Raw genomic sequence first — 26,857 nt, 5'->3', positions numbered from 1 at the left:
GAGTGAGTGAGTGAGTGAGAGAGAGAGAGAGAGAGAGAGAGAGAAATTAAGTTTTAAGAAGTTGGAAAGGTGCATGATTAGTGTAATATTTTCCATTTCTTTTTGTAGAATTCCATTGAGAGAATTGCCATCCTCAAGATAACTGTCAATGACTTCTCTCTTTCTCATTCAACACCCACCCTCATGGACACATGCACACACACACAAAATGCAGGCCGATTTGGATTGTTTCCTTGAGGGTACCACTGAAATCTGAGAGAGTAATTGAAGAAGAAAGACTTTCTTTACTAAGATCCATTTTTAAAGCTAGCTCATTACTTCAGAGACACTCTATTTGACAAAACCTTCTCGGGGAAATCCTGTGTGAATAGTAATTTTTACGACTTATCCACTGAGGAAATGAAGACTATGGTAAAAAGAGAGCTACTTCATTAAGTGGAAAAAATTAGATTGAGGAAAATGAGCCATAATTAAAAATTATTTCCTTACAAATACAAAGTTGTATTAATTTTAAAATTACTTTCTCTGTAACTGATTTCCTGCAGAGTGGGCTGGGGTGGGAATTGGACTCACCCTTACTGTGCAAATAATTCAAAATAACTTTCATGTCCTGAAGAAAGGCTTGAGGTCTATTTCCATATTGTTTGATGTGCTGTTTAAATTTGGATAAGAGAAAGTGTTGCTTAATCAAAGCAACTGTAAAATATAAGCTGAAGAAAAAATTCCCAGGAACTGATGAATGCTTCTTAAGTAGTCACTGCTGTCAAAAGATATCTAATTTAAAGACTTCTATTTTATTAATGGTTCATTCACAGTTAAATTGCTTAAGAAGCTTTGTTAGATTACAGGGCTGGCCTGGATTCTTTGGTCCATCTCCAGTGAATGTAGTTATTTATCTTTCATACTAAAGCATTTGCTGTAGCACATGCTAAATGTAAGGTTACTACAACTTCTTGTTCATACTTTCAAAGATTCTAAAGTCACCAACTCTTTGCATGCTGTGAAAAGCATTACAACCTTCAGAAAGCTCTATCTAAAGAAAGTGACAGCTGCCTATAAATGGGGGTGGGGGTGGGAATTGGCATCTGTTTGGCATAGACTGCAGTAACTAAGGACCAATTCAGAGATTACAGCTGCCATTTGAAAAAGCTGCGGGAAATGCTCTGTCATGATGGAGGGGAGGCTTTCTCTGGAGGACCATCAGGTCTGAAAATGACTTCCCTCAAGTATCATTCCAATCACATCCAGAGTATTTGCTTTCTTCTTATGACCATGTGATCATCAAGGGAAGGGCATTGAGCATTCTGAATATTAAGGCTGAGGGAGGAAATTCTTTCACTTAAGTATAAGACAAATGTAGGTGAGTGTCAATCTATAGGAGACTAAAACATAAGAGAACTATAAGTTACCGAACCATCAGAGAAGGAAGTAAAAACAGCATACTTCCTGTATCTATCATGACTATTGCTAAAGTGACACATGCCTTAGTTACATCCCGGCTGGATTACTGGAATTCACTCTATGTGAGGATGCCTTTGGAAAGTACTTGGAAATGCCCATAGGTCCAAAACTTTGCAGCCAGATTGTTAACTGGGGCTGGTTACTGGAATCACATAAACCACCAGCACCCAACTACAGCTGATACACTGGCTGCCAGTCGGGGAGCAATTCGAAGTGCTGGTTTTAACCTATAAAGTCCTAAATAGCTTGGGTCAAAGCTGTCTCAAGGGCCGTGTCTTCCATCATGAGCCTCCTCAGGTGTTAAGATCGTCAGGGGAGACTTTTTACTCACCCTTACCACCTTCACAGGTGAATTTGGTGGGGACACAGAAGAAGTTCTTCTCTGATACTGCTCTCCAGGCTCGTCCCATCTTTTTTATCCTTTTGCAAGCAGATGAAGACCTTTTTAATGATGCAAGTCTCTTTGGATCCTTTTAAGGGAGAAAAGTGGGGTAAAATATTTTGAATAAATATTATGTTTGAGGAAAGTGCTCTCCATATGTAAACATCCACTTATGCACCGTGTGCAACTGAGGGGAAAGAACAACAAATAAATACTTAATTCCTGGAGGAGGGCTGGGCTATCATGCTCTGTCCCTTCTCAAGATATGTGTCTGTTCCTCTCATTGATGAGATGGGCAATGTGTGGCCTTCTCATGAATGTTCAGTGTTGGCTGTGCTGGCAACAACTGGATGGCAGTCTAGAAAGAATTAGAGGTCCCCTTGTTGCCCACCCCTGGCTCCAACTGCTGTAGGTCAGGCAGCAAGAGAGAAAGCTGTACCAGTTGCATTTGTATCCTTCGCTGCAGCTGTCAAGGACGCAGCAAATTCAATCTCCAGAGGTCCTGGGATTCTGAATTCTTTTCCAAATCTGCTCTCCCGTGGTGGGCCTGGACTAACTATTACCAGGAATTTGAAACAGCCCAAATCAATTAGATTAACTAAGACATTTTGTTACTTTAAAAATATTTCTTCAAGGCTATGAATGAAGAAAATGTCTCTAGCCCGTAAAGGCTGGATGTGAAGCAAACTTGGTTTCTGCTACACAGGCAGCTAATTGCACTACTCCACCTCAGTTTCTGTGTATACTTTCTCCTGCAGCAGGAATGCGAGGAAGAGACATTTCAGCTTCCTGGCTGGCTTTCTTCTCAGCCAGTGAAGGCTCTTGCCCAAACCGTCAGAGAGGCGTTGAGGACTAATGAATGCTGGCTGTGTTCATTGCTGATTCAAAGTTCCCTGGCCTGTCATTAAATAATACTGAAGGAGCTTCCTGGCTGTGATTCAGCTCATCAGGCAGCAGGCTTGTTCAGCAGGGACAAAATTGCCCATGGTCTTGAGTTCTACTTGGGCAGATGTAGTTGTCTGTTCTCTTCCCATCCCTTAATGGTCTTCCCTGGGGCAGTAGTCAACAGTAATTTCGCCTGGACTGGGACTGTACAGCACCTTGCTGAGAAAAGGCACAGAATACTCCCTTAGAAGCTAAGCTATTCATCTGCTCGAATGGGGCCATAAGAAAAGCATGAGGGATGTAAAGTAACCAATGCTATAGGGAAAAGTGGTTAGAATTTGAGAGGTGGCCTGGGGAAATAGAGCTTGATCTTTCAGAATAAATTAAAGAACTGCTTAAGTTCTTTTTCCCAATGTGATTCTGAATGGTTGTGCCATCTATATCTTCAGATCCTCTCTTCCCTTCCCTCTTCGAATGTCCATCTTTCTTTATGTCCTGTGTACTATCTGAACTCCCATATCATTTATGAGAATCACAGCACTGCAATTACTAGACTGCGACCTGTAGAGATTGAACACTGTTAGGTGTAAAAATTGCTCATAACACTTTTAGCTCCAGGCAGTATTTTCAGATCTGCTTCTGTCCAAAGGAACCTCTGCTAGCTGTCTCCCACAGACTCACAGCCTGGCAAGGGTTTGTCCTCTCAAATTTAGTTCCAGTTAAATCCTTAGACAGGTTAGGTTTTGGTTTTCTAAGACCATGGGCAAGCCAAATTACGGTAACTCATAATGCAAAGTTTTGATATGGACTTCCTCAAGGTTATGATACAGGCCACCCCCACACTTAGCATCACTGGAGTGAGGAAGATGAGGGTAGTCATGAAAAACCTACCCACAGTCAGGGAAATGTGTGAATGAGCAGGGTTTCGAGGGCTCTCACCGATGAGGGTTGTGTTGTGTACTTTACCTGCCTTATTCACTTCACGTTTCAGAGGATCCTGTTCTAAAATTGCTCCTGCTCTTAAAACAAGATGCTTTTCTTTAAATGGAAGGCTGTCATTGTCTGTCATGTCATACTCGTATATTTTAAAAGACAGAATTGCGTCCATCCTGTTACCCCCACCCCACCCCTCCCCGCCTGCCAAGTCCTGGAGTTGGCACAACTGCAGGGGGTGGTACACACCTATGACCCACTCAGGCTGTAGGGTTGCTCTGAGCTGCTTGTTTGCTTCTCCCTAATGGCAGAGCTGGCCCTGGCTAGGATAAAAGAATTCTTTCTCACCAGGTAAGACATTCATGCAGCCTTTGACCTTCACCTTTTGGTAAACTGCAATTATAGAACCAGTATTAACTGGTTTTATAAACTTGCCCACATTTCAAGTTAAGCAATTAAAATGTTTCTTTGCCTTTCTGTAGGAGGCACTGAATTGGGGGGGGGAGTTTAGAGGCTTTTTCAGTGGTGGTCCCAAAGGTGCAAAATGCATTTCCACCTGGAGTTTCTTTGGCGGGCTCTCTCATTGTTGAGGACTAAAAATAGATTTAGCTCATTTAAACTGGTTTGATGGGCCCAAATGAATTTCAGTCTTTTGCACAAACAGGAATGCCATAACAAACTGCTTTTGAAATCATGGGAGAATTTCAGAAGCAATTGGGGCTAAATCAGGGGGAAAGTGTTCAGCTGTGTGAAGAAAAACATTTCACTGAGTATATAAGTCCTGCCTCTTCTATACCCCAAAAGAACTATTTAAATCCTGCCTTGTACTCAGCAGGGAGGTGAATATCTCATGCATCCAAAAGGTCACTATGCACACCCACTAGCTCTTTGATAAATCTTGACTATGTTTTTATACTAACATTTGTCCTCTCACTTTTATACTGAGCACAAGTTACTCAAAATCAATTGCTTATATGCTCTGTAGGAGAGGGATTGTCTATTATTAGGAATTATATTATATTGCTATAATAATTACATATTATATGCACATTGATATTCCATTGTGATTGTTATAATGTAGCATGTGTCGCAATACGGAAAAAGGAACTAGTTTGAACACAAGGCTAATGTGTAAACAGACACCATTATTTTAGGATGACTGTATTTTTAGACAAAAAAATTATTCCAGCTAAATTATAAGAAAGTAGTAATGCTTGTGAATTATCTAAGCACTCTTACATTACTCTTATGATTATTATTGATATTTATTAATAATATTTATCACTTTTTTTAATCCATCAGGGCTTTTTGTATTGCGAATTTGTAGGACATGCTACTCACTGAGCTATCTTTTGTTCAATTAGGTCCATGGAAGAAACTTGCTGTCTATTGATTATGACCGAAACATTCGTACAGAGAAAATATATGATGATCACCGGAAGTTTACATTACGTATTATTTATGATCAGCTGGGACGTCCTTTTCTCTGGCTACCCAGCAGTGGTCTTGCTGCTGTAAATGTATCTTATTTCTCCAATGGGCGGCTGGCTGGACTTCAGCGTGGTGCTATGAGTGAAAAGACAGATATTGACAAACAAGGCAGGATTATTTCCCGCATGTTTGCAGATGGCAAAGTATGGAGTTACACCTACCTGGAAAAAGTAGGTAACTTTCATATGAGCTACAGTACCGTATGCGCAGAAGCCTATCCTGTAATTTGGCTAAGCATACGTATGCACTTACATAAAGCACATATTTACTAACCAAGCTGTTATTATGTACCATGCATACACATTTTTAGATTGTAGCAGCCTAATCTTGTGCATATTTACTTACAAGCAAGCACTATTGTGTCCACTGGGGTTAACTCTTTAGTAAGTGTCTTTCAGAGTACATAGCATTATTAGAAATTATTTCTTCGTAAATTGATATTTTGACCTTCCATAATCAGTGTGTCACTAAATGCGCTGAATTCCAGTATTTGAACTATAAAGGGATCCTTTTGTCTTCACCAAGTTATGTGAAACTCAGACAATTAGTTCTAGTTTAAAGTAGCATGAGGCAACAGTTCCAGGCAAGAACTTGGTTGGTAGCTACTGAAAATCGTATCAGGTTTTAAGAATGAACTATTTTACCAAAATCTAGCTTCAAAATCTAGCCATGAAAAAACTGCCAAAAATCATTGTATGGTAGAAAATGGTAAGAGTACAAACAGAATAGCACATACTAGAAGTGATGAAGTAGTAGCCCACAACTTCTCTCAGAATTATTTATTATGCCTAGTTTAGCTTTGTGGGTGTTTTCTGTTTGTTTTTTAAAATCTACATATTATGGTCTTCCAGAGGAATCTAAAACTATCACTATTTAACTTCCCTGTACATGTATTTTCTTATTTTTCCACAATAGTGTTTACTTCCAGAGCATTACTTTTTTAAAATGAAGTGAGAAAACTGCATATGATTTGACAAAATGTCTGTTATATAGTCATCTTTATTTAATATTTAAGAATTGATGAGGATTTTTAAGCAATTACTTAGCATATATGTTAGCAATATATTAACACCGCTGGATGGAACTGTCACCTACTTAGAACAAGTACTCCATTTCCCCTTATTTATGTATTTTTCAGATTGTAATTCAAAAGCCTATTTGGTGCATGCTTGACCACACCACATCTAATTTATATTCTTTATTTGTTTTTCAATAGTCCATGGTGCTACTACTTCAGAGTCAGCGGCAATACATCTTTGAATATGATTCTTCAGACCGACTGCATGCTGTCACTATGCCCAGCATTGCTCGACACACCATGTCCACTCACACATCTATTGGCTATATTCGAAATATTTATAATCCTCCTGAGAGTAATGCCTCAGTAATTTTTGATTACAGTGATGATGGAAGGATTTTGAAAACATCTTTTTTAGGAAGTGGTCGGCAGGTTTTCTACAAATATGGGAAATTATCCAAGTTGTCAGAGATTGTATATGACAGTACAGCAGTGACTTTTGGGTACGATGAAACCACTGGAGTTCTGAAGATGGTTAATCTACAGAGCGGTGGCTTTTCTTGTACCATCCGCTATCGCAAAATCGGACCTCTGGTTGACAAACAGATTTACAGATTTTCTGAGGAAGGTATGGTCAATGCAAGGTTTGATTATACCTATCATGACAATAGTTTTCGAATTGCTAGTATCAAGCCTATAATAAGTGAAATACCTCTTCCAGTTGACCTTTATCGTTACGATGAAATCTCAGGCAAAGTGGAGCACTTCGGCAAATTTGGGGTCATTTATTATGATATAAATCAAATCATCACTACGGCTGTGATGACACTGAGCAAACACTTTGATACACATGGACGCATTAAAGAAGTTCAGTATGAAATGTTTCGATCACTCATGTATTGGATGACGGTGCAATATGACAGCATGGGAAGGGTAACTAAGAGAGAACTGAAGCTTGGCCCTTATGCCAACACAACTAAGTACACCTATGACTACGATGGAGATGGGCAGCTCCAGAGTGTGGCAGTCAATGACAGGCCAAACTGGCGTTACAGTTATGATCTCAATGGCAACTTGCATCTCTTGAACCCTGGAAACAGTGTCCGATTGATGCCGCTGCGCTATGATCTGAGAGATAGGATTACACGCCTGGGGGATGTGCAGTATAAAATAGATGATGATGGCTTTCTGTGTCAAAGAGGTTCTGATATATTTGAGTACAATTCCAAAGGCCTCCTAACAAGAGCTTATAATAAAGCAAGTGGGTGGAGTATTCAGTACCGGTATGATGGTTTAGGAAGACGGGCTTCTTACAAGACTAACTTGGGACACCATCTTCAGTACTTTTATGCTGATCTTCATAATCCTACCAGGATAACTCATGTATACAATCATTCCAATTCAGAAATCACTTCTCTCTATTATGATTTGCAAGGTCACCTTTTTGCAATGGAAAGCAGCAGCGGAGAAGAATACTATGTTGCCTCAGATAACACAGGTACACCATTGGCGGTGTTCAGTATCAATGGCTTAATGATCAAACAATTACAGTACACAGCATATGGGGAGATATATCATGACTCTAACCCAGACTTCCAAATAGTCATTGGATTTCATGGAGGACTCTATGATCCCTTAACAAAACTGGTCCACTTTACTCAAAGGGATTATGATGTTTTGGCTGGACGTTGGACCTCTCCCGACTATACTATGTGGAAAAATATTGGTAAGGAACCCGCCCCGTTCAACCTGTACATGTTCAAGAGCAACAACCCCCTCAGCAATGAACTGGATTTAAAGAACTATGTGACAGGTGAGAAATAATTTGTGGTTTAGAAATCTAAGGACCTTGTAGAAAGATGCTAAGAATGGGATTGTACATTTGGCCAAATCGTTAGTATCAAGCGATGGCTATGGATCCATCACACTTGAAAACTTTGGGAAGCTCATCTTTAGTGTAGCTGAAGTTATGAAGCTCACTTAGCAATGGAGTAGAAGAGTTTGGTGGCTTAATGACAGCATCTCCAACAACGAAGGTTTTGGAAAAATTGGTGATGAAACCCTGTACCTGGTTCTGTGGGGTTAAGGTGCATTCAAGTGGGACTTGAGCACACATGATTAGAGGACAGAAAGTTAATTGTTTATTTGCATAATAAAAACAACCTAATGCTCATTCCATGTGAAATCAATTTCCTAAGCTGACTGCTAGAACAATCAGAACTATTGAATGGAAGCTGTATCTTCTAAGAAGTCTTAATTAAGTTTTGCAAGACTTAATGTTAAACACACTTGATTCCTTGAATGTACAGGACGGAATGCTGCAGCCATTCTGCTATTTAGCAAGGTGATTTTAGTTATTCCCTTGAAAGAGGGCCCCTGAGAGAAGTGTTAACTTAAGCAGAAGCCAGCTAAACTGACTCATTTCAAAACTGAGAGCTGAAACCAGGCTCCTAACAGGAAAGATTCTCTTCACAATGTCCCAGAAATTATGTCCTCATACTAGAAAGGCAAAGGCACAGGATCAAACCTAGTAAGATGTTATACCTAACCCCCCCCCCCAAAAAAAGGAAGGCTCTAAAAACCCTGATAGTTTAAAACTATGTTGTTAAATCCGAAGTTACCTAAACTAAAAGTTGATTGTGCCTAACTGAAGTCCAACAGGACTTTCCTGTTCATAGCTAACTTCAGATTTAAATGAAGTATTCCTCCTTTATATATGGAGAACTATTGAAACATGTTTAGATGGTGGTTCCAGGTGGCTCCTAGTATTGCCGGTTACATATTATTTTATAACTGTTCTGCTTTTCCATCTTAAACAAAAAATGGGAGTGGGGTTAGGGTTACATTATTTATTATTGAATCCTCTGTGAAAGTCTACGTTCAAAGCAGGATGGACTACACACTAAAAGCCTCTGTTAGAGGTGTCTGAAGTCCAACCTGTGTGCTCTGGGTTGGGATGAAAGTTCTAACCTTCCATTCTACGTGTATTAATTTGCCTCTTAAAGTGATCGTTCATTGCTGATCTAACTGCTATTTCTTAAAAGAAAGGCAATTAAGATTTATTTCAGAGATACAGTACTCTTTCTGAATCAAATCTGCAGTGCATTGCACTCAAAGATTTTATTCTTTAATAACATGAGGCCCCTTTCCCCAATGCAGCAGTTATCTTGATATCATTGACTAACAAGGAACAGTCAATGATATCAAGAGGGTTGAAATGTAAATGATTCCCTTCTTGTGGTGGGAAGGAAAGAACTTTCCTAGAAGTCTCGATTTGCAGTTCACCCGCAGAAGCTGCTAAGTAGCTGCAGGAAGGTGGGAGATATTCTGAATGTGGAAATGGCTGGGACTGAAATGCTTGGGAAACTTGCTTTTTTTAAAAAAGAGGGCTGTTCCCAGAATGCTGCCCCTAGCCTGTCCAGTGGCTGAGGATTCTGAGAAGGATTCATCAAAAAAAAAAGTGAGATCTCACAAGTTTGTAACCTGAAATTAGCAGGTTTTTAAAACTCTGAACATGAAGGCTTTAGTTTAAAATGGAGATAGGCACAACGTGCTAGTTTGGCCATTCGTGCCAGTTCATTTTTTGTCCGAACAGCTGTTTGGCGTTTCCCAGCCCTGGCTTCTCTGGTAGGCGGCCACCCAGAGGCAGTGCCCTGACTTCCCTGTCCCACTCGCTCCAGGTGTTGCAGCTGAAGCGGACGCCTGCCAGAGGAGGCGGGACTGGGAAGCACCGAACACCTGTTTGGACAAAAATGAACTGGCACGAACTGCGAAACCAGTGGTTCGTGTCCATCTCTAGTTTAAAAAATGAATAATTCTGCATGAAAGAGCTGCCTTGGCTTCTCTAGCCTTGACATATTTACAAATTGTGACTGAACTGTTAATATATCTTTGAAGTTGTATTAGCAATTGTTCACACAAACAGAGAAGAAAGGTTAATCAGTCTTTCAGTAAATTTGTTAAATCTTTGGTGACTGAAGTACTCAGTGCTGCTTTTCTTTAATTGTTCCCCAAGGTATCCATAAACCGTGGCCTTCTTGACCCTAAGTTATTAATATATCAATTGAAATCCTGTTGCATAACTTATGGTGCCTAAGGTTGATGAGGTCATCAAAGTCAGCTTCTTCATGAATTAAAATTTTGCAGTCTCCCTTTCCCAAGTCCATGAGCTCACCTTGGGATCACTTTCATTAATGGGAAGCCTTTGGGGACCACAGGATGAAGGAAGGAAGTTTTTAATTTCCTAAAATAACTGCCATTGGTAAAATCATCCTGGTGGCCTAGTTTTCCCAAAATTAAAGACTTCTTCTCAAGTACTCCAGCTTACCAATGACTTCCCCACAATGAAAGGGATCCCAAGGTGGGCTTGGGAGGGAGCTGGAATTTTGAATTCACAAAATTTCACTGTGGCTGAAGATGTCAACCGCTGCATATGGCATAAGTTCCACTACTGGATTTCAGCCATAGAATCAAATGTTACTTTTGTTTTCTTGCTTTTTGTTTTCTTTTTTGCTTTCACTTTCATTTTTTAATGGTCTTCTATACCTATAGAACAGCTAATGGTGAGAGCTGACAGCCTTTAGCTGAGAAGAAGAATTTCTTCCACCCCTGTTTTTTTTTATGGAAAAAATACAGTGTCATTTCCCCTTCCCATTGCCATCCACCCTTCATTTCATATTAAGGGTGACAAAAGTAAAATAATATTTGCTGAGATTATGTTGTTTGATGCAAGTTTCATGGAATAATCCTCACAATACACAATTGTAACATTAGTGTTATAACATTGATCCTGGTAGTAGGAGCATCAGGAATTACAATACACAGAAGGCTTGAGATTCCTTTAAATTGAATAGCCCTAACTGAGTAGAGACCCAACACATCACTTTTCTCTTTCTTTACACAAATATCACAATATAAAAGATATCATATTGTATCTTTTATATTATCTGCTAGGGTATTTATAATATTTAGACTGTCAATTAAAGACTCTGTTCTGCCTTATAATTTGGAGTTAATATGAAATTCTGTGGATGTTTACCCCTCACATTCAGGTTTCACAGATTTATTTACTTTTTATCCTTAGATGTGAAGAGCTGGTTAGTGATGTTTGGTTTTCAGCTCAGCAACATCATACCTGGCTTTCCAAGAGCAAAAATGTACTTTGTGCCACCTCCTTATGAACTGTCAGAGTCCCAGGCATGTGAAAATGGACAGGTGAGCAGAAACATTCATATCCCTGCATTGAATTTGTCTTTCTTTTGCAAGAGGAAATTTAGCAAGAGCAAGCCTATCTAACAAGGTAAAGGCACACAATCACCTGTTATGTGAACTGAATCTGCTAGGTCTCACCTTGTGCACTTTTATTCATTGTAGATGCCGGTCACTGTTGAGATAGCAGTATTAAAATCTTCCATTGTTTGTCCTTGAAATCTTATTTTTATTAACAGTGTTAAAGAAATCAGACATTGGGGCTTGACCACTCTCTTCCCATCAGGAGTATGTCCATAGTCTGTGGTCCCCAAGGCTGTTTTGGCTAAGAGGCATTTGTGTTGTCACCTCACCCTCTCTTTTCTCTATACAGAGAGAGACAATGGGTGGCATTGGGGTTGGTCAGCTGCTCCAAGACTCCCCAGGATTTCCTGGGGATTCTGAATGAGACAAGTGATGCTGCTCCCCTTCTTCCAACAGGGGGAATGAGCAGGAAGAGAAGGCACACATTACCTCCAATAACTCATCAGAGGTAATATAGGCAATCCCCCCCACCACACAAACACACACACACTTGCCTTCCTGATAAGGAGGATAAGGGAGGATTTTGGAGGGAAGCAGCTCTTCAGGGCTCAAATAAGTGGACTGTACTAGGTCTAACAGATAGGGACTCCTCTCCCACACTACACCTTGCACTGTATATAAACATTAACAACTGTAATGCATTGTGACGTTTTGCCCCTTTGTGGCCCCTGTTTGTTTCCCCAAAACAGAGAACTCAGAAAAACAACAACAACAACAACAACAACAAAACCACCTTTTCACACGCTGCCACCAGTTGATTTCTTTATCAATGTACTTTACTTATGAAAGACAAAGGTCCATTCATCACTGTCTTTTGAATAAAACAGATTTATTGATTACAGGTGTTTCTATAATAATTCATAACTATTTACTTCAGATTCAACAAGCATCAATCTTCTATTTAAATCTCACAGGTTACTATTCACTCCTCAGACTAATCACTCCTCAGATTCCCAAACTCTCTCTCTCTCTCTCTCTCTCTCTCTCTCTCTCTCTCTCTCTCTCTCTCTCTCTCTCTAACTCTGCCTCAACTCTCTTCCCCTTCTCCTCTCAGGCTCCACCTTTTAACACCTCTAGTGGCCCCACCTCTCAACCACATCAGCATAAAACATGAATAATGCATGACGTATTTAACATAACAAGGGTGAACACCACATGCAGTTATTCTGATATTAAGAAAGCTTGTATGTTTGACTGAAAATAGTTTAAAAATTATCTTCCATGTACCTTGGGAGGGGTTCTTTTTGATTTCTGGGGGACAGTGCCATTAATTAGCTGAGAAATTACTTGTAAAAATTCAACCGCAGTTTCTGTTCCAATATGTTAGTTGAGCTATTACCTTAGAACATTGGCATACAACATGAAATACATCTTTTGTTTTGGATTAAAGAACTAAAGTTCTGTTTTGAATAAAGCGTTACAAAAATTTGGGACTAATTTCCTTCTATTGTTGTAATAATCACTGTTTGCTGACATGATGTCAAGACAAAATGTGTGAATCTCTTTCATTCACAAGCCAACTTCATACACAAAACCCTTTTTTTTAAAAAAATGGCCACAGATGTGTAAGATTTCCAGCTACTAGAAACACATTGAATTATGTTTGAAACAATGAAGATACTGCACTTCAGTTACTGTTCTTTACCACATGACTCAGATGGGAACAACAGCTGCAGCAGTGTTCAAGACTGGAGCTGGGGGCTGCTTTGCTCCTGTTGGAGATGGGCTCTTTCTTGTTCTCATCTTCTGTGTGGTGATGTCAGCAACTATAGTTCACAGTACGTAGTTTGGGGAAAGTGGATAAAGAAAGCTTACAACCTGGAGAGCTCATGTACGTACAGTATATGCAAAAGATTAGCAGGACTTCTGATGTATATATTCCAATAACAGATATTTGTGCTCGTTTGGAATAGAGTTAAACTTCTCATCATCTTAGAACTGCAGAGCTGGAAGGGACCCAATGGGTTATCAAGTCCAGCCCCTGTCAAGGAGGCACGGTAGGGACTTGAACTCCCAAACTCTGGGTCCATAGCCAGATACCTTAACCTCTGAGCTATCAGGCAGTTCACGATCTAGGAGTTAGTATCCATAGAGACTTACTGTCAGTTTCCAAAGTAAGTTTGTCTCACAAACTATAATGTAGGAGGTTAGAGTTTCAGCTACTCATATATAATCCACGCTGTGACCCTATAAATTATGATCAGTTCAGAATAGGTAAAGGTAGTACTTGGTACAGGTGAAACACTGAACTTAATGCTCTTGAGAATCTGCAGATTTCCCGATCCATCACCAATTTAGTTTTTTTTCTACATGTCATTCTAGTCTCAGATAATGGTAAATTTCTAATCCAACCCATCACTTCTTTTCAAGAAAGTAAGCATAGACATTTACCTAAACTTGGCATGCAACAGGAAGTGCCAATGCTAAACTCTTAACTTATGGCAATTTGTCAGTGAGATTCACACCACTTTTGGCTACTGCCTGCAAATGCTAAAAAAGTAGGGAGCTGCTTCGACAAGCACTTATGGATTTACTGGTCATCCCCAAATCTTGTGGAAGCAGACTCCATTGGGTAGGCATATGCTATATAAATTATTTACTTTTTCTGATCTTCACAACTTTCCCGTCAGCTTCATTGGCCGATCCTAAATGCTAGGGTTATGGAGGGAGAAATGTTTTTATCAAACCACTTTCCTTATGAAAAAAGATCAACCTCTGTCACACCTCCTCTTTTCTCACTGAAAAGGCCAATCAGTTGCCTGATTATGCTGATGTTTTCTATAATTTCTCTAAAGATATGTTTTGAGATTTAGAGAAAGTACAGAAATGATGTGGCAGTGTACAGTATCCCAAGTGTTCCTTCCTTCGAAGTAGTAATATGCTACCTTTCAAGACAAAGCTTTTCCAAGACATCTGACAAAAGATAATTAAAGCCATAAAAACTGTTATTAAAATAAACCAAAGCAATCCTGTTTTGAAACAAAATAATGCCATTACAGATACTAAAAAGCTAGCTGCAACTGAAGGCAGTTTAAAACCCAGCTCACAACTCCTTAAATAGAAAACATATTGAAACAAATGCATTTTGAAGGCTTCTTAAAGGTCTGAGTGCTAAAGCTATGTTGTGGGGTGGATACACTGCTGCAGGCTGTCTCAACTACCAACTTCATGGATGTTGACTGCAGGGCTACAAGTAGAGCCCAAAGGTCAATCTTAAGGCCTGGGCAAGATCATGTGGGCACTGTCAACCTTTGAAATAAAGTGGTCTCCAATTGTTGATGACTTTAAAGGCCAGCCACTGCTGCAAATTGAGCCTGACCAGGCAGCTAACACAGCTCGTACTATATGTCCTGTGCTCTAACTGGCTGGCCCTGAGTGCCCTGATCCTTTTGTGTTGTGATGTTTCCAACCATTTCTTAGAAGCAACCTCCTACTGAGTACATGGCAGCAATATTGCACAGGCACTGGCCAAAAGGCCTGAATTTGAGTGTAAACGCTTTACATTTTATGAATAACCTACTAGTTATTTATGCCAGAATAAGTGCAATGGTGTAAATCACAGCAGTGGATTTGTATCACATGACTTGCCTTCAGCGAAGAGTGCAAGTGATGGCTCATTGACTAGTGATAATTTGCCACTGTGATTCATGTCACTGCACTTATGTCAGTGTAAATAACCTATAGGATTCTGGCCATTGACAACTGACTGCAAAAATCAGCGAGGTGAAAGGGACACTTAATGGGTTCTAAAGAAATTCTTTGAAATCTTTGCTTACAAAAAGTTCAAATATCTTTCTTTCCTTTTTTGTAGCTAATTACTGGAGTGCAGCAAACAACAGAGAGACACAATCAAGCCTTCATGGCCCTTGAGGGGCAAGTCATATCTAAAAGATTGCATGCCTACATTAGAGAGAAAGCAGGTCACTGGTTTGCAACCGCCACTCCGATCATTGGCAAAGGGATCATGTTTGCTGTGAAAGAAGGCAGAGTCACCACAGGTGTTTCAAGCATCACGACTGAAGACAGCCGAAAGATTGCCTCAGTGCTTAACAATGCTTACTACCTGGAAAAGATGCACTACAGCATTGAGGGGAAGGACACCCATTATTTTGTCAAGATCGGCTCCTCCGACGGTGACCTGGTCACCCTGGCAATGACCAGTGGGCGTAAGGTGCTGGACAGTGGAGTAAATGTGACCGTGTCTCAGCCCACCCTCCTGATCAACGGAAGGACTCGAAGGTTTACAAACATTGAATTCCAGTACTCCACCTTGCTGCTTAACATACGCTATGGCCTGACCCCTGATACATTGGATGAAGAAAAGGCGCGAGTGCTCGACCAGGCTCGGCAGCGAGCTCTGGGGGCAGCCTGGGCCAAAGAGCAACAGAAGGCACGGGATGGCAAAGAGGGGAGCCGCCTGTGGACTGAAGGAGAGAAGCAGCAGCTGTTGAGCACAGGGCGGGTTCAAGGTTATGAAGGATACTATGTGCTCCCAGTGGAGCAGTACCCAGAGCTGGCAGACAGTAGCAGCAACATCCAGTTCTTAAGACAGAATGAAATGGGAAAGAGGTAACAAATTAAAACTGCTGTCATCCGTTCTGGATGAATCAGTAGTTAACAACTGTTATCTCCTCTCCTAAGGAGATGAAGACCGATGGGGGTGGGCACTCGGCTGGGCTACTTTGGGATTCTAAGTGGCAAGAAAGCTCACATTTTTTGAGTTAAATGCTGCTGTCCAAGTGATTAAAAACCACATCCTGAAGTGGACGAAAGCCAGACTGAGAACTTTAAACCGTGCAAATTCAAAAGTACCCCATAAGTATGACCCACTTGTTCTGGGTCTAAAGAAAAAAAAGAATTTGAAACAAACATATGGAAAAAGAAGGCCTCATCTTATATTACCTCACTCCATTGACATGTGAGCAAACTTTCAAGAAATCCAAGAGGGCCACTCACACCTCCATTAGACCAGCTGATGGAGAAAAGAAAAAAAAAAGATTCTTCAGGCTGCTTGTTTGATAAACATTCTAGAAGTTTTTCATTTAAAAGCAAAATACAGGTGCATTTAATACATGACTTCTGGGGTGATTTGTGTGTAGCAACTGGAAGAAAAGAGGAGAACAGGCGCAACAGAGCACTGGAAATAGGAACAGAATTATATTAAGGAATAGAAACCTGCACTTGCACTCCGACCCTGCTTTTGTCTGGCCTAAGGTTAATTTATTCAAAGAGGGCAGAGTGTAAAGTTCAATTCAAAATGGTGGCTATAAATCACTACTGATAAATTTCATACTCTGTTTGTCTTTGAAGATTCCATTGTGGACAGTATAACACAGTTACAGGGTGTAGTCTGTTTAGATTCAGTAGTTTGTTGGTATCAGTTCTAGTAGAGCTGTGGGCATTGTGTTAACACTATTGCAAATGGGCACCAATTCAGATCACCCTGTACATACATCAGCCAGAAGGCACAATCACTGTTTCTGATTTTAAAAAAAGAAAAAAAATTATTAGTGTGTTTGTTTGGTCGAGAAACTGAGACAATCACATGATGGTCACCGAGAGGGAAAAAATATTTAAAAAAAATTATAAAAATGAGTCTAATAAGAACTTTGGTACGAACTTTTTTGTAAAATACATGTATGAATTGTTCATTGAGTTTTTATATTAATTTTAATTTGCTGCTAAGCAAAGAATAGAGACAGGCAAAGATAATTTATGGCAAAGTGTTTAAATTGTTTATACATAAATAAAGTCTCTAAAACCCTGGTGAATTTAATGTCTTCTGTTTTTAAAATGTCCTGATTAAAATGAATACAATGCAGGTTGGTGGTTTTTGAAATGTAATGTATTAAGAACTATGTAAAAAGAAATGAAGTCACAAGATACATTAAGAACTCTGGCATTCTGTTCAACACAGCATATGCCCAAAGTGTCACCCTTACCAATATACTACTGTAGATGCAAACCTATTCCACTGTTGCCAATTCTGGAATTGTTAGGGATGCTAGGAATGCATGCAGTTTCCCAGTGAGTACTTGATGGCTCGCTTTGCCATTACAGAATAATATGTGATTCAGTCTGTCAGCACGCCACATGCAAACCAAGCAATGATTTCCTTTTACTGGGATTTCCCTTTTTTTTCCTTTTCATTGTGAACATTCAGTGAAGAAGGCTTGAGTTTTAATTCAACAGCTTTTCAAGGGGCTTTCTATAAAACAGCTGGAATGTTAAAATACACAATTGGCTGCTAAATACAAGAAAACCAGAACAATGGTTGTCAATACAGCTATGTTGAGGAAACATTAGTTTATTATAGACAATATGTCTACGTTTTAAGCTCCTGTGAAGAATTGTTTCCCAAAGAATTGTTGAAATTATTGTTCTTCGTCGTGGTCTTCTGTGAATGCACACAAAAGGGTTAAATCTGCGCCAGCGATGATCCTCTCAGAACATTCTAGAGCTTAAATAGAAAAAGAAACAGAGTTTTAGGTTGCCTGCACTGCGCATGCTCTGCCCACCCAAGCCTCAGTTCCATTTCTCCACCGTGTGAAGTGGTTCCTTTCGGCCAGAGCTCTGCTATTTTCGCTATTTTTCTTGGATTTCAACGTTTTTTTCTAACTCTTGCATGTTACCGACTATTCTGCTTGTCTCCTACCCTGACTCGGTTCTGGCTCTTGTACTTTTCAATCGTTTTCCCCCTCAGACTTGGTTGCCTCGGTTCTTTCCCGCCTAAACCAACGGTTTGCCTGACGCGATTGCTACGGCATACGGCTCATGTCCCCCTTAGGTCCATTCAGCCGGTGTGTAATTTATGATAGGAAGCTCCCTTTTCAGGACGGACACGATAGGTGCGTTTTTTGCCTTGGTGAGGCACATTCGACCCAGGACTGTAAGCACTGCAAAGCATTTACTAAGCCTGCTTTACGTGCGCGCCAGCAGCGACTAAAATACCATATTTGGGACGCTGCTTTGGCCGCCTCTAAACCGTCCGCTATGGCATTCCCTGCATCCACCGCCAACCTTTCTACTTCAAGTAGCCTTGTCCAACCACCTGTTTCCAAGGCTCCAGTAAAATCCTCAGACAAGCCTGTGAAGAAGCCGGCTCCCTCTAAAAAATCTGCTTCTTTTAAATCTGCGGCGCCCAAGGCTGCAAAACAAACAAAAAAGAAGTCGGCTAAGGATTTGGTGGCAATTGAAGAAGTACCGGCTATTTCTGCAACCATCCCTTCCCCGCTAATGGAAGATTCACCGAGGGATAAGTAGTCTCTGTCAGAGGTGTCCGCCTCTCTACCTCCTAGACAGGCTGAGCCACCCCATACTTCAGGGTTTCAATCTCCAACACCTAGTCAGCTTGCTAATGCCATCACAGGCTTGGTGTCAATGCTGAACAGCCTTGTTTCCACCGGGCGGGCGTCTTTGGCTCATTCAATCTCTTCGGTGCCGTCGAGACCGACGTCTCCTCCTAGGAAACACACGCATAAGACCAAACATGTTTCCAAGCACCAACGTTGATCGCCCCATTGTCATCCTAGGCGTCGACATAAGTCAAGTTCGGAGGACTCTTCGACATCGACTTCCAGCTGTAAGAGACATTGGCGGCGTCACCGGAAGAGATATACTTCTACCTCTTCCTCGACGTCTCAGGAGAAACATCGACATCGAAAAAGGGCCAAGCACGTCTACGCCTTCTCCTCCTCGTCTTCGTCACCACCGGAAAGTGTCAACGTCGACAGCATTTCGAGGTCGAGGGATCTGCGAAGCCTGCCCAGATTGTAGAAAAGCCCATGGAAGCTCCTATTTCCACTTTCTCGACATCAAAGGCAGTGTTGCCTTCTTAGCAACCCGTGCCAGGGGGAATGGTTTCTCATGTTAGACACTGGAAACGTATGTGCTCTCCTTCTTCCAATGAAGATGCCCCCTTTTCTGAAGTTTCTGATTCTGATGAAGGCTTGCCTCAACAGCCTATTACAGAAGACTTGCCTGAGGGCGAAGTTGTTGGATCAGATACGGGTGATCCGCATGCCTTTTCACCGTCTGAGGATTTCTCCTCGTATTCGCAAATGCTTGCTAGATTGGCTAAGACTCTTAAGTTGCAGGTGGATGCACCAACCCCACCGGAAGAGGACGTAATATTTGGAGATATTAATACTGAGCGCTCTCCTCCTCCAATGCTATCTTATTTGTCTGCTTTGATTACCATCATTAAAGAATTTTAGGACCAGCCCTCTACAACACCTCCACTCTCCAGACGCACTGAAAACGTTTACCGTGTTACTGGAAATGATACTAAGTTCCTCCTCAAACATCCCATACCCAACTCCTTGATAGTAGAAACAATTTGTACTAGGCCTACGGGGCGTTCCCATGTTACCCCCACAAATAAGGAGGGAAAGAAACTGGAGATGCTAGGCAGGAAGATTTATTCCCTCATCTCTTTCATTCTCAGAGTAGCCAACTATCAAACTGCTTTAGGAGCATACCAGAAGCAATTATGGCTTAAGATCTTGCCAGGTTTACAGATGTTGGCGGATGATGTGAAACAAGGTTTTTTGAACACCTTTGAGGAAGCTCAGACTGCGTTGAAGCATCTGGGAATAGCTACAAGGCACTTTGTGGAGGCGGCATCCAGAGTCCTGATGTCTGCGGTAACTCTTCAATGACATGCGTGGCTCAGGGCTGCTAACATTCTTGAGGATGTGAAAACAAAGGTTGAAAATTTGCTGTTCAATGCTTCTGGTCTCTAATGAGAAGACAGATTCTCACCTTGAAGATCTTCACAAAGCTAAGAAGCCGGCTAAATCTTATTACATACAGTCTCAGCCTAAATATAATAGGTATCAATGGAAGAAACCTTATAATCAATATTATCAGGTTCCTCAGTATAAACAATTTAAAGCACAGTCTCAGCCTAGATCTTCCAATACTGCTTCTTCTTCCAATACTTACCGTTCACAGCATTCTCAGCGACGTCCTGGATACAAACAGCCTGCCAAGAAATCAAAACAATATCTTTGACTCAATCACGGTTACAGTCATATCAAATCCCACAACAAGACTTTCACTTTACCTGAAAAATTGGTCCACTATTACAAGAGACTCATGGGTGTTAAACATTGTTCAATCCGGATATCTGCTGAAGTTTACAGAATATCCTCATCTAGGGCAGGTTCTTTCTACAGCATTCGATCCTGCCCTAGAAGAAGTTCTTTCTCTTCTACACAAAAATGCCACTCAAAGAGTACCTCTAAGAGACATCGCAAACGGCTTTTACTCAGGATATTTTGCCGTTCCCCAAAAAGACGGCGGCATAAGACCCATTCTGGACTTAAGAATTCTAAATACTTACCTTTGCCCCCAACGATTCCGGATGGTCACCTTAGAGTCAATAATCAACCTGTTAAGGAAAAACAATTGATTCGTGGTGATACAGTGGGGTCTCGACTTATGAACAACCCTACTTGCGAACAATTCAACTTACAAACCCGCCCCATAGGGGAAATAAGGACTCGACATACGAACTTCCCTTGAGTTACAAACAGGGGAAAAAGTGCCCCCTCCCCTTAGAGGCTTCTGGAGGGGAAAAAGGGTCAGAAACTTAAAAATAAATAAAAGAAAGTCACTTACCAGGCCTTGGTAGCCCCCAAACAGCAGGAAAAAGAGCAGGAAACAGCTAAAAGCCCACACCAGAAGGGAGCCTGGCAGCCATTTTGTGCTCCCCCCCCCGCTCCTGCCCTCTCCTCTCCCCGCCTATCAGCTGATCGGCTGGCTCTGAAGAGGCTTGGGGAGGCTTGCTCAGCACCTAAAAAGCCTGCCTGTGTGTCTTTGTACTGAAAAAAATCAGCACAACATGCTTTAAAACATGATTGAAAATTGGCTTCGTTGAAAAAAAGATTTCTTTGCAAACTTCCCTGCCTTCCTCCTCGTTTCCTGAACCTAAGGGAAAAAAAGGAAAAAAATATCCCCCTCTAGTGGCAGAAGGCGGAATAGCAGCTTCCCATTAGTTTCTATGGACGGAAAAGAGCAGATACAGATTAAATGGTTTTCAATGCATTCTTATGGGGAATGCAGATTCGACCTAAGAACTTTTCGACCTAAGAACCACCTTCCAATACAGATTAAGTTCGTAAGTCGAGAAACCACTGTAGATTTAAAAGACGCTTATTTTCACATAGCAATTCATCCCCGCCATCGCAAGTACCTCAGATTTCTGTTCCAGGACTCCATTTACCAGTTTTTAGCCCTTCCATTCGGCCTTGCCATGGCGCCGAGGACGTTCACAAAGTGCATGGCGCCGGTGGCAGCTAACCTGCGTCTAAATGGTGTCCAGCTGTATCCATATATAGACGACTAGTTGGTGGTCTCCAGATCCTGATGTCGTGCTCTGAAATACACAAAATTTATACTTCATGTTCTCCGCAATCTGGGTCTCACGGTCAACCTCAAAAAGTCTCATCTGGCCCCATCGCAGGTTGTAAACTACATCGGGGCCACAATAAATTACAAAAAAGGGCTCATTTTTCTCCCAAAAGAACGAATACTGAAAATACGCAAGACTATAAGAAAATTTTGCCCAGGGGCACGTGTAACAGCAAAACATGCTCAGCGTCTTCTGGGGCTCATGCCGTCGACGACTCCAGGGTTGGCTCACGCTCACTTGAAACTCAGATCCCTTCAGGTTTGGTTCCTGTCACAATTCAATCCAGAGACAGATCATCAAAATGTACGACTTCCAGTAACCCACGAATTGGCTCAATAGCTTCAGTGGTGGACTTATCTGCCGCACCTGAAAATAGGAAGACCGTTCCAGCCTCTTCATCTAACCACACAGGTGACCACAGATGCGAGCCCAGTAGGATGGGGTGCGCACTGCGGCCCACACAGGATACATGCGTTATGGTCAGTACAAGGAGCAAGACCTGCACATCAATAACTTGGAGGTTCTCACCATCTTCAAAGCATTCAAGGCTTTTCTCCCTCTGGTACAAGGTCATGGTGTTCAAGTAGTCACGGACAACACCACGGCCATGTACTATATCAACAAATAGGGAGGCACATGCTCGAAGTCCCTGTTACTTCTCACTGTGATGTTGTGGGAATGGTGCTGTCGACATCATGTTTTTCCTGTGGCTATGCATGTTTTGACGGAAGACAACACGATAGCAGACGCATTGAGCCGTCTCACATGGCAAACACACGAGTGGTAGCTCGACAGCATCTTCAATGACCTTTGTCGTTGCTGGGTCAACCGACCATGGACATGCTTGCGACTCAGCACAACAGGAAGTGTCCTCTTTATGCCTCCAGAGCCAGGCGAGGCGCAGGGTCATCAGGGGTTGCATTCATGATACATTGGACTGTAGGTCTGGTATACCTGTTTCCGCCATTCTCATAGCACCTTTTCAGCCATGGTTTCCCACGTTGATGGGGATGACCAATGACTTTGTTCAACTTCCTCTCTTTCCTGGACTGCTGACACAAGATGCAGGCAAGATACTTCACCCGGACCTAGACACTCTACACCTGACTGCGTGGAGGATATCCTGCAGATCAAGGAGGTATTAAGAATGGCAAAGAAGCCATCTACGACCAAACTATACAGTTACAAGTGTCAAAGTTTTCTGAAATTTACGACTTCCAAAGGGCTTGTTGTGTCCCCAGTGACCTTATTTATTTATTTATTTATTTATTTATTTATTTATTTATTTATTTATTTATTCATTCATTCATTCATTCATTCATTCATTCATTCATTCATTCATTCATTCATTCATTTTATTTTTACCCCGCCCCTCTAGACCATGTCTACTCGGGGCGGCTTACAAAATAAAACAAAACAGTATAAAAATATATAAAATCATAAAATTACAACTACAATTTCAATTTAAAACAATTAATTTAAAGAGAGGATTACCAAGATGGAATAGCAAAGAAAAAAAAGAGAAAGACTTAATTGACTGGAGGGAAGGCCTTCTTGAATAACCAAGGTTTTAACTGGCTTTTAAAAACACCCAGCGAGGGTGCCAGACGAATTTCTGTTGGGAGGGCATTCCACAGCCGAGGAGCCACCGCCGAGAAGGCCCGGTTTCTTGTTTTTTCCTTCCGGGCCTCTCTCGGCGTCAGTTTCTTTGCAGTTTCTTTGTTACCTCTTTGACTTTAACCTTTCGATTTCTACTTTGAAAGTTTACGTGGCTGCAATTGTTTCTTTTCAGCCTCCAGGTTCGGCAGCTTCACGCCTATTTTCGCACCCAACTGTTAAAGCTTTTCTAAAGGGTCTGATGAATCTGAGACCACCAGTTAAACCACCAGTACCACAGTGGCCCTACAGTTAGTCCTGCACGCTCTCATGCGTCCTCTGTTTGAGCCTATGGCAAAGTGTGACTTAAAATTTTTGTCCCTTAAATCCCTTTTCTTGGTAGCTATCACTTCGGCCCATAGGGCTAGTGAATTAGCTGCACTACGAGTGGAGCAACCTTTTCTACAGTTCTTTAAGGAGAAGGTTGTTCTACATACTGATGTTTCCTTTCTCCCCAAGGTGGTTACTGATTTTCACCTGAACCAACCTCTTGTGTTACCTACTTTGTTTGCAAATCCAGTTAATGACAATGAGCACATGCTCCACTCTTTGAACGTCAGGAGGGCACTTGCTTTTTATGTTTCAAGGACGAAGGAATTCCGCTTGTCCAATAGACTTTTCCTTTGCTACTTTGGATGCAAGAAGGGTTTACCAGCGTCACCGTCAACGCTATCCAGGTGGCTTGTTTCCACGATCTCACTGACTTACAAACTCCTACACAGATATCCTCCTGAAGGACTTAGAGCTCATTCTACCAGGGCAGTGGCCTCATCTACAGCTCTCTTACGTAGCGTTGATGTGCCTGATATCTGCAGGATGGCCATGTGGTCTAACGTCTCTACCTTCATCGCCCATTACAGACTAGACCTTCGGGAGAGCGGTGTTGACATCCGTCCTTCAGTGATGGCTCCCCCCTTCCGGTGAGTCAGCTTGCTAGTCACCCTTTTGTCTGCATTCACAGAAGACCACGATGAAGAAAGATGGGTTACTTACCTGTAACCATGGTTCTTCAAGTGGTCATTCTGTGAACTCACACAATCCCACCCGGCCTCCCCACTATCCGTCACTGAGTGTCTTAGATAAATGATTGTATTCAGCTCATATGGCTGTTTCTGGTGGCGGATAAATGGAACTGAGGCTTGGGTGGGCAGAGCATGCGCAGTGCAGGCAACCTAAAACTCTGTTTCTTTTTCTATTTAAGCTCTAGAATGTTCCGAGAGGATCATCACTGGCGCTGATTTAACCCTTTTGTGTGAATTCACAGAATGACCACTTGAAGAACCATGGTTACAGGTATAACCCGTCTTTTTGTACAGCATTCTGCTAAAAATTTGTGGTACTCCTTGTAGAAGTATAAGTCCTGGGAAAATGGCTATAAACACATGTAAAATTACGAGAATAACTTACTATTCACTTCCGCTCAGGGGAATGACCAGCTAAAAGCTGAACCTCCGTATTGCTGGTAAGGTAAAAAGCTTTTATAATGCATTTCTTCTTCTAGAAGACTGTGGGGTTTTTTTGCATAATTCTTTGAAGGGAAAGATAAGGAATATGTCTATTTAAAATCTCTAAGGACTGTGTTGTTTTAAAACTGAACACTACTTTCACTTTTGGGTCCGATAAGCTGCTGGATTTTTCATACTGCCCTGCTCCTAATGAAAAGCTTGCAACAACAATAATTACTCTTAATTAGATTTCTCTATGTCAGGGAGGAGGGATAAATCTGCTAAAAAAACCCACTTGGATAAGAGAAAAAAAACTGTCTCTTCCGATCGCAGTTTGGAAAGACTGACGAGGGCATCAATTGAAAAAGACAAACAGGGAGCAATGGAAAAGCTCACGAAGGCTATAAAATATATGTCCTGTAAAATGTCTGAAGGATTTGATCAAACAGAGAGACGAGGTAAGTCCATTGAAATGAGCATTAATAAACTCCAAGATCAAATTTCAGGGGTTTCACAGGAGCTGAAAGATGTCAAATGCAAAATTAAAGAGCTTGGAATCAGGGTTGAATCAGATTTTAAAAAGTCCAGCTTGGACTAAAAAAAAAAAATCAATGAAACCAATAAAAGTCTGATCTACATGGAGGATAACCTCAGAAAGTCTAATACTGAAATAATGAATTTCCAACTGCAACACGGACAAGACCTCAAAAAAGAGATTATAGCTTGGGTTAACTCCATAATGGGCACACAGCATCTGGTTGAACACGACATAGAAAGAGCACATTTCCTGGGTAACCTAAAAAAGCCCCAGAATTAGACCAGTGGTAGTGATGTTTTTTAACTATACAAAGAAAGAACAATTTATGAGAGTAATTAAACAAAAACAAGACCAGCTGGTCTATCGGGACAATAAGATACAGATTTTCCAGGATTTATGCAATGAATCTTTGAATTGGAGAAAATCTATGAAGCCTGTCACAGCAGTGTTGGTGAAAAACAACTTCAGATATCAATGATGTCATCCTATTTTTTTGAATATTTGGAAAGACAAGGTTCTGTTCAAAATCTACTCTTGTGATGAAGGTAAAGTACTGCTGAAGGCTTGGAAACTCTGGGAAGAAGAAGAAGAAAGTCAGGAATTAATCCCAACTACAAGTAAAGAAATAGAAGGTTGAACCAGAAACGACCAGATTTCTGGAAGAATATGGATCAAAGGTTTTCCCCCTTTTAAAATTTCTTTCCATTTTTGTGTTATTTTTTCTCTTTTCCTTATTCATCTATACTGACCTACTTTCTTTTTGTTCTTTTTTCTTTTTCTTTGTTTATATATATATATTTCACTGGTATAATTACATTAAATATACTAATTTTAGATAGTAAAAGCAAAAACAAAACTAAAATTACTAAAAACTGAGTCTTAAATCTTACTTTTTTGTAAATGATTTATAATTAAAGGGAAAGGGGGGAAGAAGGGTTTTTTATTTTATTAAATATTAAGTAGAAATGCAAAAGCCAAATAAAAGATCAGAGGTGAGGTTCTAGTTGTAGTTCCGCTGAATGTCAGTGGTGTGTTCCCCCCACCTTTTGCCCACACCAGTGATTATGGTATGGGTCTATGGTGGAGTGGGGAAAACTATATGTTCACAAGATTGGTAGTGGTCAACTATTGGGTGTTGTTATGTTAATTTTAAGTTTTAGTTTATTTTTGTTAGTTTGGTGGGAGGAGAGGTTGCACACGGGACCTATTGGAAGGAGAAATTTTGAATTTACATGGGTAAAAGAATAAGACTTGCAACTTTAAACGTGAAAGGTCTGGGATCAACAGTGAAAAGAAGAAGAATAGAAGCACTACTGAAGAAAAACAAGGTGGAGATTGT

At 41.0% G+C, this 26,857-nt stretch overlaps 1 protein-coding gene and 1 long non-coding RNA gene across 12 annotated transcripts in view; one reads left to right on the top strand and one right to left on the bottom strand.

Moving 5' to 3' along the window:
* TENM2 (teneurin transmembrane protein 2) overlaps positions 1 to 17,233 on the top strand; it is a 1,058,578-nt gene extending 1,041,345 nt beyond the window's left edge. For all 11 annotated transcript variants that reach the window (XM_078385828.1, XM_078385826.1, XM_078385824.1 and 8 more), the window contains 4 exons: positions 5,026 to 5,322; positions 6,369 to 7,983; positions 11,254 to 11,384; positions 15,274 to 17,233. In XM_078385828.1, coding sequence (XP_078241954.1) covers positions 5,026 to 5,322; positions 6,369 to 7,983; positions 11,254 to 11,384; positions 15,274 to 16,035 — 2,805 coding nt within the window. In that variant the 3' untranslated portion in view covers positions 16,036 to 17,233. The remainder of the gene's footprint in view (positions 1 to 5,025; positions 5,323 to 6,368; positions 7,984 to 11,253; positions 11,385 to 15,273) is intronic.
* A 518-nt stretch (positions 17,234 to 17,751) lies between these two features.
* On the bottom strand, positions 17,752 to 21,796 carry LOC140704517 (uncharacterized). The gene is made up of 5 exons (XR_013541933.1): positions 21,661 to 21,796; positions 20,809 to 20,856; positions 20,409 to 20,448; positions 18,514 to 18,609; positions 17,752 to 17,922 (listed from the first exon to the last, which is right to left on the bottom strand). It is a non-coding gene; the product is annotated as an uncharacterized LOC140704517 (long non-coding RNA).
* Between the last annotated feature and the right edge of the window lie 5,061 nt (positions 21,797 to 26,857).

Source organism: Pogona vitticeps, chromosome 2, assembly GCF_051106095.1.
Source record: "Pogona vitticeps strain Pit_001003342236 chromosome 2, PviZW2.1, whole genome shotgun sequence".
NCBI lineage: Eukaryota > Metazoa > Chordata > Lepidosauria > Squamata > Agamidae > Pogona > Pogona vitticeps.
This window is presented reverse-complemented; position numbering and strand designations above follow the sequence as displayed.